Consider the following 15,775-nt stretch of genomic DNA (forward strand, 5'->3'; position numbering starts at 1 on the left):
AGCACAGTGTCACCACCTCGGAGCTCAGATCCCTTTTATTCCGACCACCACGTCACTTTGGGGCTCCTTACAACAGCCCTGCGAGGTAGGAAGCACCCCCATCGCACGAGCACACAAGGCCTCGCCGGGCAGAGAGCAGACCCCAGGCCCGGGAGAGGCCAGCGGTCCCCACGGGGAGGCACCTCCCACCCACCACCTAGACTGTCCCTTGGCGTCCCCACCTCGGAAGCCAAGCCCGACCACGCAGCAGGCCCGGAGTTGGGCAGAAGGAGGAGGAGGCCGGGGGGCCTCACTTCTGGGTGAGGATGCGCACGAACTCCTCGTAGTTCACCTGCCCGTCCTGGTCCACGTCAGCCCCCTGGATCATGACGACCAGCTCCTCCTGGGACACCCCCTCCAGCTGGGCCATGGACTGCTTGAGCTCATCCACGCTGATGTGGCCGTCGCCATCCAGGTCGAAGGCTTGGAAGGCTGTCCTCAGGTCGTCCTCTCTGGCCTGAACCCCCTTGGCTATCACTGCCAGGAACTCCTGGGAGCTGATGACGCCATCCCTGTCCGCATCCACCCTAGTGACGAGTGCCTTCAGCGCGGCCTCCGACGGGTTCAGGCCCAGCTTCTGCATCACGGTGCCCAGCTCCTGGATGTTGATGGCACCGTCTTTGTCTTTGTCGAATATGTCGAAGGCCTCCTTGATCTCGGCCATCTGCTCTTCGGATAACTGCTCAGCCATGTCTCTCGCACCTTCTACGGAGCTTCCTTCTGAGCTTGCTGCCAAGCCGCCCAAGGGGCTCACGTCAGAGCTGGGACAAGCGGCGGGACCGAGGCTGTGTCGGTCTGAGGACAGAGCTCCAGCGGCAGCCTTGCCATGGGATGGGAACCCCCTCCTTTTCTGAAAGTCCGAGCAGAGGGAGCAGGAAGACTCCCTACCCACCCCACATCCTGGGGTGCAATCCTCCTCCTAGGGAGGGATAGCCGGCGGCCACAGATGAGAAATCCAGGAACTGGAGCGGCCGGTCTGCCCAGGAGAGGTGGCAGGGAACCAGCGCACCCCGGCCTCACCCACTCCCGACGGCCAACCACGGCACCCCAGAGGCTTTTGCCCATGTGACTCTCACAGGGACCCTGGCCAAGCTGGGGAGGGGGGCTCAAGAGGGCTTCCCCAATTTTAGAGACAGGGGTGGGAAGGGGAGAGGAGCCTCCCTCAGTGGGCATGGCAGGCCCTGGAGGAGTGGGAGGGCTGTGTCCAGCGTTCCTGTCCTCTCTCGGGGCTGCTGGCCAGCTCTCATCCCTGGCCTGGCTCGTGGGTTTACTAAGTCAGCCCTAAGCACAGAAACCTGTTTAGGAAACTCCCTGGACCCACGGTCTTACCTGTTTCATCTCTGCCCACTGCTCTGCACAGCAGAGTTTAGATCAAGAGCTCGGGCCGTGGGGACCCTGCAGGAGGAGGGGCATCCCCTTCCTGGAGGATGTTGAGTCCCTTGCAGTTGTGACAGGACGGGTGACCCCCTCCAGGGCGGCTGGGTGAGCCCTTGGGGCGGGAGAGCCTTCACACGCAGTAGCTGTGTGTCTGTGCGAGAGTGACGTGTGTGCATGAGTGTGTGTTGGCGAGTGGTGTGCAGGCCTCCAGAGCCAGCGCGAGGGTGGGTGGCTTCAGCTTCCCGGGGCCCTGACCCGGGAACACACGCCAGCGCGTTCACTGCTGTTTGGGTTTTGTGGGTGAAACACCAAGGAAACTGCAGGACAGGTCTTGGAGGCTCCTCTGCCTCCCCCGACTTGCAGGGACCTGCCTGTCCCTCCCCCTGTGCCAGTCTCCCCGGGGACGGCCCTGCCCTGCTCTTGCCCGGGGAGATCCACCCCGGGAAGCGAGAGAGGACACCGCGTGGGAGTCGCTATCATCCCGCGAGAGCAGCCCTGGCTCCGCACCCTTCTTCAGGGGCAGTAGAGACGGCTGGTGATCGGGCTGCCCTCCCAGGAGCCCTGCTGGGCCCGCACCCTGAACACAGCGCTCCCACCGAAGCCACAAAGCATCTGGTTGATCACTGGCTTTGGAGCCGGGAAGCTGTGGGTACAGGGCTGGCTCCCCACAAGCCTGGGGCGGGTAACTTCGCCTCCCCTGTGGTAGACGCCGGGTCCTGTTTCCCACCAGCCGTCTCATGGTTCCCAAGCTCACCCACCCTTATTACCCTGCATCTGAGCACCACCGCCCTGGGTCCCTTGAGCATCTTGCTTCCAAAGCCTGTACATAAGCCACAGATACGTTTCCAGGTCTCTTCTTGGACAGATGTTTAATTATAAAAAACCATCTACATATTTGCAATGATTATCCATCACTGCAATTCTCCCAACCGCCGTGGTTCATGGTCTCACCAATCCAGACGCCCTTTACCTCTCACCCCTAACTCGAATCTCAGTCTTCTTTTTCCTCTGATGGGATCCACTCCTACACCCACCTCCTCTCATAATTCTTTTACATTCTAAGAAGTGCTTGTCGTCTGCTGGCCCTGAGGCTTTTGTCTTATCTACACAGCTGATGTGTCTCCTCTCCGTCCTCCCTCATCATAAGACCCTAGGAGCCATTTCTGTGCCACCATAGCTGCGGTCTCTCTCCCACAATCCTGTCCAGCCAACCAAGTTTCCTAGAAACACAATGTGTTTCTCATACTGCTTCTTTCTTTTGGGAAATTGCTCTTTCCTGCTCTGGAGCCTCGTATCAGCTTTAACTGGTCGACAGGAAGAGCTCTGTGCCTGATACAACACAGCCCCTGGTACTCCTGCCACCCTCGGTGATGGGTTGATGAGGACCTTTTGCATCTGTGTTCAGTGATGTCAGTTGCCACCAGCTTTACCCTTTCCTTGGACATCCATCCCCGCCTGTCAACACCTCATTGCCTAACCTGGTAGAGCCACGCCCGTGCCTCTGCCCCATTTATCTGGGGGAGAGGGTGACATTCATATTCACACCTGAGCTCCTGTGTGCCAGGTGCCGTGCAAAGGGCTCTAAAGGGTGATCTCATCTTGTCCTCACTGTTTACTCCTATGTTCCAGATGAAGCAACTGAGGTTCAGAGAAGTCACAAAACAGGTTCATGGAAGAGCCGGGAATTTGCATCTGGGTTCGCCCGACTGCAGAGCCCAACCCATTCTGTCCCGCATCACAGCACAGCTCAGCTTCTGATAACTGCCCTTCACACGCCAGCCGCTAAGGACAGCCAGGCCCTGCCCCTGCAGCCCTCGGAGCCCTGGCGAGAGCTGGCAGCCAGGCTCGACCACTCCATCCACACCTGTCTGCATGAACTGTGGCAAAGCACGGGCACAGCTCTGTCCAGGGACCTGGCTTTGCTCTGGCAGAAGGGCAGGGGCTGTGGATTGATGGTAAGACCACAGATAAGCCTGAAGGAGATATGTTTCAATCCCCGCTCTCTGCCTCTCACCAAGTACCTGGCTGGGCGGCACAGCCCAGCTGATGCTGGTTACCTGATTCGAGTCAGTTTTACATTTTAAATTAGCTACCTGGGTCAGTGGATTTGGTACACAGGCGGTTCTCAAGACATATCCATGAAGTCCTTGGAAACAATTTCACCGAGAACGCCATCATTCTGCAATATCCTCTCAGCATCACCTGCATATGTCAGCATGCATTAAGTCTACCATTGTTCTCCTATCTTCCAGAACATTGTGTGACAAGCTGCCCTCTGATTCTCGCTTGACCTCCTCTCTATCTTGAGACTCTCGTCTCTGGCTACGCAGATTTCTTTGAACTTTAGGTTTTTCCCCTAATTTTATTCCAATTTCTTCACCCGTGTTAGTAATGGCTGTGCTTGCTGAACAGGTGGAAACAATGTGGGTTTTTGGAAGATCTCTAGCCTTTAACTCTCCTTTAAGAGCTTTCTTCACTTTTTAAAAGCATGCCTGACCACTTTCTGGCATCTTGAAAAGAGAGTGGAGCTTTTTCTCCTTCCTTGATCCTCCGTTTTATTACAATTTTAACATCCTTCTGTTCTGTCCTGGCAGGAGTTCTCCTTGTCCTGCCCTCCACGCCCTCCCCCAGATCCTGGCTTGACTCTCCTGCTTGATTCCACAGCGTGCAGGATCAGAAAAGGCAGGTGTTTGCTGTTATGTGATTCTCTCTTTTTTTCTTGCTAGTAGAGCCTGTCATTTATACTGGCCCATTTCCCTTGGAGTATATTCCAAGCTGTTATCATTTACAGTGAAAAGTGCTCTAAACCAATTCTAAATATTGGGCTCACAGTCATTTTGTTTGTTTGTTTCCTCAAGCTACACCACTTCCCCCTGAGATGCATTTGCAATTCCTTCCTCCAAGTGGACTTTATTTGTATCTAGAAGCCACAGTTTTGGAATCCCCTGTTTCATTTTTAGTAAGGTGTTGGGTGGATTGGGGCACAGCCTGGGGGGCCCTTTCTCTTACTGGCCACCATGAAGAGCTCCCCCGCCCAGCCCAGAACACCCTCCCCTTCCCCAGCACTTCACGTGTCATGCATCATCCATGTCCTTTCTGGAATGAAAACAGTGCCCGCCCAGGGTCTTCTCTCCCGAGGCTTCCCTCCGAAAGGCTGCCTTGGCCTTCACCCTGTCAGGTCTAGGGGTCAGGGGCTGCCCAGGCCCCGGGATGCTCTCCAGAGCCGACCACAGAGCAGCCAGCTTTCCCAGATGCCAGGAGGCCCGTCTCTCCTGCATCCAATTGGTTACAGAGACCACACAAATATTGGTTCTGCTAGCGCCCCACTAGCGAAAATAGCGATTCCAGCTTTTAGTCCCTTTGCTCCCAAAAACTCAGATCAGGCACGAAGCCTGTGGTCTGGGTGAGGAAATGGAGGATGGACGGGGTATTGAGGGTGGGATGTCAGGTCCCCAGACAGACCCTGCACTGAGCTCACCCCTCCTGTCTCAATGTCCCCAGGCGGGCACATGGAGGGCTTTCTGTTGGTGGCTCTCAGAGCCGGGACTGGACCTTGGTTCTCCCTGGGATTCTGGGACCACACAGTTGATGACACAGCGTCATAGGCCCTCTCGCCCCATCCTCCCCATCACACAGGCCACGTGTGGCACCAAGCCCGCCCCCCCCCCACCCCCGCCTTCACCCAATTCCGGTCGGTCACTCGTCCCGGGAGACCTGAGTTCTATCCCAGCGCAGCCTCCACCCAGCCGTGTGACCTTGGTCAGAGCCTTTGTCATCCATTCAACAGATGTGCTGGAGCCAAGCTGGACCTCGAGAGCCTGCAGTGACCAGACACTCTCCCTTCCTCCAGGGAGACTGGGGCTGGAGAGAGATTCCCTCTGCAGCTGCAAATGCCTTCGGGTCCATTCCCCAAGGACAGCCGTCCTGGGCAGCACGAAGAGGACCTGCCTTGGAGCCAGGAGATCCTACTGCGAGGCCCATTTTTGTCCACTAAGCAATAGTACAGACCTGGGTAACTGCTCACATTTGATGGGTTACAATGTCTGAAAATGAGGGTGCTGCACTGGATGGTAGCTTTCAGAATTTCATTAGCAGTCGAGCCACGTTGCAAATGAAATCTTATTCGTATGACAGATAATCGTTAATATTCATTGGGCTCTTACTGTTCCAGCTACCCTCCTGAACCTTCCACGCATTGATGCACAGTGCCCTGGGCCACGCTGCGCCCAGGTTACAGGTGAGGACCATGAACCACGAGAGCCGCAATTTGCCCAACACAGATGAAGCGGTTAAAAGCAGACTTTCCTGCTTGGTGGTGGGGAAAGGAAGGAAATCGAGTTGCTCCGTTTCACCTTCTCCTGCTTCCTTGGCGTCTCTGGAAGGACCTCTGCAGAGTCCAAGGATCTCCGAGACCAAGTTCAAATCCACTGGATGAATGACCTCAAAGGGAGCTGGAACTGTGCTTTTCCAAGCCGCTTTGCTCCTTCTGAGGGCTTGTCCAGGTGCCCAGCTCACGCCCCAAGCCTCCTGCTTCCTCCACACCTCAGGGGCTCACCAGCAGGTACACGCATTCACACATGAAGGCTTAAGCCGCGTGCATGTCCTCGCGCATGCGCGCGCCCACGCATCTTCCTGTATTAACCACAAAGGTTTTCATCACCAGCGTAAACTACAAAGGCTTGGAACTTGGAACCAACGCCTTTCCGGCCTCTTAGTGAGTCCCTGACCCCTCGGGGGAGAGCAGCTTGGTCTCCTCAATGTAATTAGCACCACCACCACCCCGTGGCGATGGGGACTTAGAGGAACAGACAGGCCTCCTTAGCCACTTAGCAAGTGCGTCTTGATATCAAAAGATTTGTAGCACGGAGTTCTAGCCCCTCAGCAACATCAGTCCCTGTAATAGTTTCGGTTTGTCAATTTTTTTCAAAACATCAGATACAACTTTGAAAGGCGGGCGGGTCATACACGTGAGCCCTGGCCCCTCCAGCCTGCTGTCCTCTGGCCTCTGCCCCAAGGCCAGCCCGGAACCCCTTCCCCTGCCCACGGACAGGGCAGGCAGTGAGTCACTGCAGGACGAGCTACTTGGGAAAAATTACTGAGCCCTCAGGAAATCACAAAACATCGTCCTTTTCCCAGGAAAGCAGACTTTGACTTGTTCGGCTACTTTTATTGTGAGATTTAGCACTGATGTGCTTTGGTTTTGGGTGATGGTTTAATCCTGAGTTACTCAAAGTGGCTCTCAGCAGTTAAACACAGGCCACTTTATGTCCCTGTGTCGCCTTGGGCATGAAAGCCCGATGAGGCCCCCAGAGACACTGAGGGTGCAGGTGGAAGGATTAAAGGCAGGTGGGGCCCCGGGGGGTACCCTGGAGGCGGACTTGAAGACCAGACGCCTGGAGAAAGCAGCAGGACCTGCCAGGAGGACCCGCCAACCCAGGAAGACCCAGGAAACGCTCAGAACTATCCAGGCCTTTGGCTTCCTCAACACTCGGTGGACTTCATTCTGCAGGTGAGGCCTCGAATCGTAAACGCAAACCACCCGGCAGCGTATGATCCCTGAACAGGAGACACAAGGCAGTGCCTGTGTCCTGGAAGATGACGTACCTGATTATTTGTCAGACTTCAGTTCAACGATGCACAGCTCCGATCCAGATCAACAGTCTCCTCCCTGAACTGAAACTGCAGCCCAGCCCGACACAGGCCTGGAGGAATCTTGATGATTCACACAAGACCAAGGCTGAGCAACGTCATTCCCAGAGCTGGCTCAGGCTCTGAGGCTGGAACGGCCTTCAGTGGGAGGTGAGAAAGAACGGCCCAGGCCCCCTGGTTCCCACAGAAGGAGCCCCCCAATCCCCGCAGCTGAGAAGACCCTCTGCTGGCAACGAGCGTGACTAAGAAAGTGTTGCTTTTCCCGTGGTCAGTATAAGTCGGAAAGTAGAGCAAAGCGTCACCAGCCCCTCCCGGCCTTGGAAAGTAAGAAGCAGCAGAAGGAGCTGGTCAAGACTACGTGCGCGGTACAGAGGCCACCGCTGTCCCCAGGTGAGCTTGAACTCGGCTCTCGGTGTCTCATCACCATGTCCCGTGTTTGTCTTTGTCAGTCTTGTTGCTTCTTAGACTGTGAACTGCAAAGATTCCAGAACAGCAATGCAAGCTGCATGCCCCCTGCAATCCCAGGCGTGTCTCATCATTTCTGGGAGATTTAGGGATGGAAAGTCAGAGGTAGGAAATTTAGCTGCTGAGACCAAACACCCCAAAGACAGCCTGAGACGAGGGATAGCCCTGCACTCTCCCTGGGAAGAGAGGGTTGGAATCGGGGAGACTCCGAGGAGCTATTGGGAGTTTCCCAGATTGTCCCTAAAGCCACAGGGGAGAAGGTGGAGGCCCTACCCCAGGTCCTTGGGCCATGCTCCACTTCCCAGGACCCTCTCCCACCTCCATCCTGAGCCCTCCCTCTGCCTGGTCCCTCTAGATTCACGCCAGTTGGACATTCGGCTTTGAGGGGAGAAGTCCGGTCTCCACTGGATCTGCCAGGCCTCATCACCCTGACTGTGCTCGGGCCTCTCTAAGGAGCCGGGCCAGCATCCCATAATAAAGAGCAAGTCAGATAAAAGTGCTAGGTACCAGACGGCTTGCAGGGAGTTGGGAGGTAAGTCCATCCTCCTGAGGCCCAGACAGCACGACTGTGTGCATGGGGGCGGGGTGCACCTTTCTAGCGTCAGTGCAGGGGTGTGAAACTGGGGAGAAGCCACAGGTGGAGGTACAGAGGGTAAAGCATCAGCAGCTGCTCCCAGGGGTCAACGCAGAGGTCACCCATCCCCACAGAGCCACTCAGCAAACCTGCGAACAGTAAGGAGAGATGACAGACCACACAGTGGATAAAGTGGGCACCTGGGCAAGAGCATTTGAGGCACCCCATGGGGTTTGAACCAGAGGGAAGGGCTTGAAGAGAGACACGGGTCCAATCCTCCTGCAGGTGGAGGCAAGGCTGACCTTCCTGTACTCTGTTCATTCAGCAAATATCTCCTGGGCGTGGGGGCCATCCTACCGCAGAGGGCTTGGCAGGGGAAGAAACCAGAAGCAGACTTGCCTCTGGTGAAAATTACATGGGAAGAAACAGAAGGCAGGTCCACAGACAAGATCAATGTAGAAGTAAAAGTTATGAAGAAAATAAAAGAGAAGAATAAAGCAGAAGGGATGAGGTGGAGAAGGGTGGTTAATTAGAAGTGGGTGGTTGGGGAAGGCTTGGCAATGAAGGGATATTTGACTTTCGACTGAAGTGACAAGAAGGAGCGGCCACTTGAAGGTCGGGGACAGAGTGTCCAGGCAGATGGAGCAGCCAATGCAAAGATACCAAGGTGGAGATCAGGATGGGAGCGTTCAAGGAGCAGAAAGTAGGCCAGTGTGCTTGGAGCAGAGTGTTGGCGAGGAGGGCAGTGATGTGGCCAAGAGGGCCACCATAGGGAGTTTGGATTCTACTGAAATCCAAAGAAAGCCCATTATAGTGTTTCAGCAGAAAATGACATCACTGAAGAATACCACAAAAAGGGAGACCCGCTACGAGGCTGTGGCCGTGGTCCTGCCTGGAGATGACGCAGCCTGGCGCAGAGGATGTGTCGAGGTGAAGCTGAAAGATGGGGTATGAGGTGTGAGAGAAAGGGAGGAATTAGATGTGGCTCTGGGGTTGGTTCTGAACAACTGGATGGGCTCTTTTTAAGAGATGGGGAGATTGAGGGGAAGCAGGTTCAGATGAGGACCAACGGCTCCACTTTGTCATGTTAACTTTGAGGGTCTTTCCAAACATCAAATGCAGGGGCTCAGTTGGCAGGTGGATCCCCAAGGAGCTTGGCAGGAGGGCTCTGCATCAGCAGGTGTGTCCCAACATTTCCCGCAACGGAGGATACCTACTGCGTGTGAGTCCCCCACCTCCCGAGTGGGTTTTCCAGGTGCCGAGTAAGAAGGTCTAAGACTGAGTTGGGGAGAACCACGAAGAAAACAGCCACAGGCAGGGAGCTGTAGGAATTGGAAGGTCTAGTTCCTGAGTTTTCAGCCTGCTGGTCATCTGACCTTCACGCATTTGCTAATTCTCACATCCTTCATCTGTAACGTGGAGACACGAGACAATAGGAATGAAAGTGCCTGATACACACTTGCCACAGAGTAACTGCCCAACGAACAGGCAGTTGACCCATAAATATTCCACTGGAAAGGTGTACTATGCTCTGAGTGTTTGTGCCCCTGCCAAATTCATATGTGGAAATCCTAACCCCCAAGGTGATGGTATTAGTTGGCGGGGCCTTTGGGAGGTGATGAGTTCACGAGAGAGGATCCTCCATCAATGGGATTAGTGACCTTAAAGAGAGTCCAGAGAGAGCCCACGTCCTTTCCATCCAGTGATGGAGGACACAAGAAGTCTGCAACCTGGAAGAGGGCCCTCCCCCCACCAGGCTGCCCCTGGGCCTCAGACTTCCTGCCTCCAAGACTGTGAGCAATAAGTTTCTGCTGTTAACAAGCCCCCCAGGGGGTGGCATGTTGTCATAGCAACCTGATAACACTAAGACAAGGTGTTTGTATTTTACTGGGGGGAAAGGAAGTAGATAAGTAAATGTTAGGGCTGGTGAGTGGCTGTATGGAAATGGAGGGTGGGAGAGAAAGAGGGAGAGAGAGAAGGAGAGAGAGAGGCCAGCGGCCACACCCATTCTAGGAGGGCGCAGGAATGGAGCTGGTTGAAAAGACTAGGCATCCCAATCTTTATCTTCCTCTATAGCGCCCAGCAGGAGAGGCACAAATTCTGTTTAACAAAAGCTGTGATAGCACCAGTTCAGGGGGGAAGGCAACACCTTGGGTCATCTGCTCTTCTAAGGAAGTAGCTGCAGCAGGCCGTCCCCTCCTTGTGGGTCTGTTGAGGTCCTTATTAACACTATACTCTGTAAAGCCAACCCCACCGTCCCCACCAGGATCCCAGCATCCTCGGTGCCTCTCACCTCCAGCCCAGGCAGTTCTACACCGGGGTCACTCCTGATTCTCAACTCTACCACTGTGGTCCTCCAAGTGTGTTCCATGGGTCCATTTGAGGCGAGGGTGTCCCCAACACCCTTTCAGGAAGCCTGGGTGGTCACAACTATTCTCGTAATACCAGACACAATTTGCCACTTTCACCGTGTCAGCTTTTTGCACTGAGCTCAGAGCCCTGGTGGGTGAAATCACCAGCCCCTTAGCAAAAATCAAGGCTCCTGTACCAGCAGGCATTATAGTCTTCACCACCACATGGTCTCAAGTTTTTAAAAAGCCAGCTTCATTTAAGAACGTTCTTGCAGAAGTAGTAAAATTATTATTTCAACCCTTGCATGCACATCCTTAATACTCTGCTGAGTAGTCTAGTATGATTTGTTGTAAGAAAAGCACTTGTGTGCATACATAAGTCACAAGGTAAGCTTTTTTCATGGAACACCAGTTTTTGGGAAAGAACAGCTGATAGACAATCTATGGTTACTAAGACTTGGTATTTGGCATTTTCTCAAAAAGCGATGAAGTGAGCCTGGCACTTCAAGGAAAATAACTGACAGTATTTGTTGCAATAATAAAATTTCAGCGTCCAAATGAAAATTAGAACTTTCTAGATTTTGTATTTGCCACTGTGAGCTTGAGACTTCCCAGTACTTAAAGACTTTTCTAATGGGATTGGTGGTAATATTAATGAATGTGATTTTTTAAAATTATACATACAATGATTCAACATTCAGAAGATCTGCAGAACTCAGTAAATCAATATTTTCCAAATGACCAATGCATAGCATCACAGAATCATGCATGGGTAAAAGATCCATTCAAAGCACAGGAGTGACCAATGGATTTTAATGTAACCGGATGAAAAGTTCGTTGGCATGGTTTCAGAGTTCACACTACAACCAACCTTAAAGAAGCTACCGCCTGACAAGTTTTGATATGGTATCAAAGAAGAATAACCACAGTTAACTGAAAGGGTCATTAAATGCTCTCTCCTTTGCCAGCTGTGCATAGCTGTGTGAAGCTGGATTATCATGCACTTCAAATCAAAACATCTTCCCATAGATCAAGTGCAAAAGCAGACATGTTTTATAAAGCCAGGCATTAAAGAGATTTGCAAAATTATGTTTTTAGGTACCACTCTTATTTTTTTTTTTAACTTTTAAATTTTATTTATTTATTTATTTGTTTGTTTGTTTATGGCTGTGTTGGGTCTTCGTTTCTGTGCGAGGGCTTTATCCAGTTATGGCAAGCGGGGGCCACTCTTCATCGCGGTATGCGGGCCTCTCTTATTGCGGGGCACAGGCTCCAGACGCGCAGGCTCAGTAATTGTGGCTCACGGGCCCAGCTGCTCCGCGGCATGTGGGATCTTCCCAGACCAGGGCTCGAACCCGTGTCCCCTGCATTGGCAGGCAGACTCCCAACCACTGCACCACCAGGGAAGCCCCACTCTTATTTTTTATACAGTATAATTAATTTTTTTATAAAACTACGTTATTTGTGTTGACATGTAATGAGTTTTTTATTTGTTTTTTAAAAGTTATAAATACATAAAAATATATTTAAATATTTTAAAATTTTATTAGTTTTAATTTCAAACCCAGTAAATATTGACAGACATTTTAAAAAGCTCTTTAGAGTCCCCAGTAATTTTGAAATGTTTAAATGGGTCCTAAGACCACAAGTATATGCTGTAGGGAAAGGAATCAGTGCACTCAGAGGCCGCAGGGGGAGAATACAGAAGCCTAGGAAATGAAAAACATTCCCTCTGTCATAGTTTCCTAACCAGCGAGTTGCAACAATTTAGTTGTCACAGCCCTGTGCCTTGTGAGTCATGAGCAGCTCTGTTTAAAACCCTCACTGAGCTCCCTTTCAACGTGTCTTTTTGAAGAACACAGGCCATGACCCAGAAACCTGCATAAACCTGTTGTCCACTTACCCTTCGTAGGTGAGGCAGGACGCAGTCCAGCAGCGGGACAGTGTCAGGCCCGAGTTTCATCGTGATGCTGGCCCTTGGTTCCCTAGGACGCTGTCAGCTACACGCCTCTGTCCAGTTCTTCTCCTCCTGCCCTTGCAGCATTTCATGAATACGTCCCCACAACGTGAATTTGAGGGGAGACACATTCGGACTAAAGCATTCAGTTTGTCATTTCTTTCTTTCACAGATCATCATCTAAACCCAACCCAAACTCAAACTACAAACCTTGGGTTTGTATCATCACCAAACCCAAGGTCATCCAGATTTTCCCCTACGTTATCTTTTAGGAGTTTTCTAGTTTTGTGCTTACATTTAGGTCTATGGTCCATTTAGTTACTTGTCATGGGTATAAGGTCTGTGCCCAGATTCTTTTTTTTTTTTTTTTTTGCAGGTGGACGTCCAGTTGTTCCAGCACCATTTGTTGAAGAGACCGTCTTTGCTCCATTGTCAAAGCTCAGGTGACTCTCTTGAGGTTCCCTATTCTGTTACACTGATCTACTCGTCTGCTCTCCAGCCGGCACCACACTGTCTGGATCACTGCAGCTTGACAGTAAGTTTCGAAGTCGGGCAGCATCGGCCTCGCTCTTCTCCTTCAGTCCTTCGTTGGCTCCTCTGGGTCTCACCACTTTGGATTTGCATGGATTCCCACAGGCAAAGCCACCTCTTCTCACTCTGTGGCTGGTCCTTCCCCAGGCTTCCTGGGAGTCGAGCTCTGAGCGTGTGTGCCTGGTGGGCATCCCACTTCACCTTCTCGAGAACCGCCTCTTAAAAACACCCCTTTCTTCAGCTCTGTCCATTCCTATTCCCGAAACCAGAAGCTCAGACTTTCAGACATGGCCTTGCTAAAATGTGCAGGGGTTCCCATGGATCGGAGACTTAACGTGAATTCCTCTCGCCTCTGACAAACCTCGCTTGTCTGCCCTTCCTCATCTCCTGCTTTCTCCCCTTCACCCTGGGCTGCAGCTGCACCGGCCTCTTTTCTGTCCCTTGGCCACACCGAGCCTCTCCCACCTTTGGACCTGGAACCTGTTGGCCTCCGCCTGGAAGGCCCTTTCTCCCCCTCAAGTCACCCTCGGGTGCCACCTCTGCAGAGAAGACTTCCACGACCATCGCTGCAGAAGTAACCTCCCCACAGGCTCTCCATCACCACCCTTTATTTCCTTGATAGCATTTATTGAAAGTATCTCATTATCTTGCTTGTTTCTGTTAGTTTGCTCACTAACTAGCTGTGTTGTGGATGGAATACATATAGCCTCTGCAGGATCTGGGGACAGCCTGCTTCTATCTGAAGAAAAAATATTTTTCTTTTCTCCTCCTCTGAAAACCCTCTTGGGAATCATAAGGTTTTCAGACTTTGTAAGCCAAAGAAAAGGAAAGGGAGTTACTTTCAGGCAAAGACAACGTCTGTTCTTCCTCCTGCCAAAAGCCTCAGCTGCAGGCAGGAAAGAGCTCAGAGCCGGTGGTTTTACTGAGTGGAGGGTGTGAAGACTGGGGGGGTTGGGATTCCCGTAGGCAAACCCAGAACTCATCTCTCTAGAGGCTGTCTACCAGCCTCTCTGGAGGTGTCCCCACTGGTCCCGGCGGCTCTGGGCGGTGGGGAGGAGGGCCCGGCCTTTCCCAGAGCTGCTGGCGTCAGTGCAACTAGCCGGCCGGCCCGCTGCCTGGGCCTGGACTCCTGTTCCAACAGGACCCGGACTTCAGGCAACCGCAGGGCGGGGAGCGTGCACGGCGAGGGACATCCCGGCTCCTCCTTCGGCGCCAGCAAGTCAAGCCGGGGCCAGAACGCCAGCCGCTGGCCCCGCACCCGGCCGCCTCCCGGCGCCCGGCCACGTCCGTGTGCAGGACCGCCTCCCCGCAACAGTCAGGGCCGAGCAGCTTACCGAGGAGCAGGTGGCCGAGTTCAAGGAGGCCTTCTCCCTGTTCGATGAGGACGGGGATGGCGCCATCAGCACGCGGGAGCTGGGCACCGTCCTGCGGTCGCCGGGCCAGAACCCCACTGAGGCCGAGCTCCGGGACCTGGTGGGCGAGCTGGACCGCGACGGCAGCAGCACCGTGGGCTTCCCCGAGTTCCTGGGCCTAATGGCCCGGAAAGTGAAGGGCAGGGACACCGAGGACCAGATCCGGGAGGCCTTCTGCGTCTTCGGCAAGGACGGCCACGGCCTGATGGGCGCGGCCGAGCTGCGGCATGTGATAACCCGGCTGGGCGAGAAGCCGAGCGACCAGGAGGTGGACGAGATGATCCGGGCGGCGGACGTGGACGGGGACGAGCTGGTGCACTACGAGGAGTTCTTGCGCTTGCTGGTCTCCAAGGGAGGCCGCAGCCCCCTACCCCACCCCCACCCAGGTTGTCCGGGCTCCGCGCGTGGCACTGGAGGACCTGCCTCCGTTCCCCCCGCCCCTCCAGGCACTGCTCCTTCTCTGCTGGTTGACCTGATCCAGCTGTCTGCCCCCCTTTCCTCTCCTCATTCCTGCCTATCTCCCCCACCTTCTCCTTGCCGAGGATGACACAGGCCGCTCCCAAGCCCAGCAAACCCCAGATGTTACCTCCCTCGGGAGCAGAAGCTCAGGGACGTCCTTGTGCACCGACCAGAGCAGGAGGACGGTCACAGCCTCACTGGCCGCTCATGCCCCAGTGTGACCTCCGGGGGCCCTCCACGTGGGATCCCTAAAGCTCACCGGGCACCTCCATCCGCTGTGGATTCGGGCGGAGGGAGGGACCAGGGCCCTGGGGTGAGGGGCGCTCTTGGAGGCTGACAACCAGGGTCTGGCCTCCTGAGAGACACCACCTCTCTTCCCCGCCCCCCATTCCCCTGCACTCCCTTGTTCCCTTCTGTCTCTGTGCCAAACCGCGGTGATTTGTCTCTTAAAGCTGGGAGTCAGTTGTAACACGTTTGTATTCACCTTCTTGGAGGGAAATTTGAAAGGGAGAGAGAGGCCACAGGGGAATAAAGAAAGCGTCTGTTTTTCTCTGGTTCCAACGGAAATGATCCTTGTTAAGTCCAGGGTTTAAAAGAGGCAGGAATCTCTCTTTTTGTGCTTTTTGGAAGTGCGGTGAAATCTTGTATTGATGGGCGTAGCGAACATAGAGGAGTCTAGGCAAGGTAAATCTTGAGTATTTATGTCAAATAAAATGGAGAAGTTGGCAGCAAAGGGTGGTTAAAAATCCATGTAGAGCTCCTAAGATCTGAGCCGATTATGGTGGGGAAGGAACACTGGTCTGTGTTCATGGATTTCTTACATTCATGATCGAGTTGTTGGGAAGTGCGGTTTGAAGAAAGTGAGGGCTGGAGAGGGCCCAGTGTGGTGCAAAAGCAAGAGACAGTGCTTCCCGCATTAAACCCTGGCTCCCAGAGGTGGCATCAGATAACCCAAAGGCCA

General features: G+C 53.6%; 1 protein-coding gene, 1 long non-coding RNA gene and 1 pseudogene across 3 annotated transcripts; 1 reads left to right on the forward strand and 2 right to left on the reverse strand.

The window, feature by feature from the left end:
* Nucleotides 1-17: 17 nt before the first annotated feature.
* LOC309655258 lies at nucleotides 18-1,045 on the reverse strand (annotated as a pseudogene). The gene has a single exon. The product of its transcript is annotated as an uncharacterized misc_RNA (transcript).
* Nucleotides 1,046-2,266: 1,221 nt separating this feature from the next.
* Nucleotides 2,267-6,313, reverse strand: LOC309655274. Its single transcript, XR_014260741.1, has 2 exons — nucleotides 6,243-6,313; nucleotides 2,267-6,048 (listed from the first exon to the last, which is right to left on the reverse strand). It is a non-coding gene; the product is annotated as an uncharacterized lncRNA (long non-coding RNA).
* A 2,619-nt stretch (nucleotides 6,314-8,932) lies between these two features.
* LOC309654729 (uncharacterized protein) lies at nucleotides 8,933-15,283 on the forward strand (the record flags this gene model as incomplete). Its single annotated transcript, XM_082449141.1, has 2 exons — nucleotides 8,933-9,052; nucleotides 13,910-15,283. The coding sequence occupies 2 exons, from the start codon at nucleotides 8,933-8,935 to the stop codon at nucleotides 14,900-14,902; spliced, it is 1,113 nt and encodes a 370-aa protein (XP_082305267.1). The 3' UTR covers nucleotides 14,903-15,283.
* Nucleotides 15,284-15,775: the final 492 nt, after the last annotated feature.

The sequence above is a fragment of the Balaenoptera physalus genome (assembly GCF_965194825.1).
Source record: "Balaenoptera physalus genome assembly, chromosome: 2".
Classification (NCBI taxonomy): Eukaryota; Metazoa; Chordata; class Mammalia; order Artiodactyla; family Balaenopteridae; genus Balaenoptera; species Balaenoptera physalus.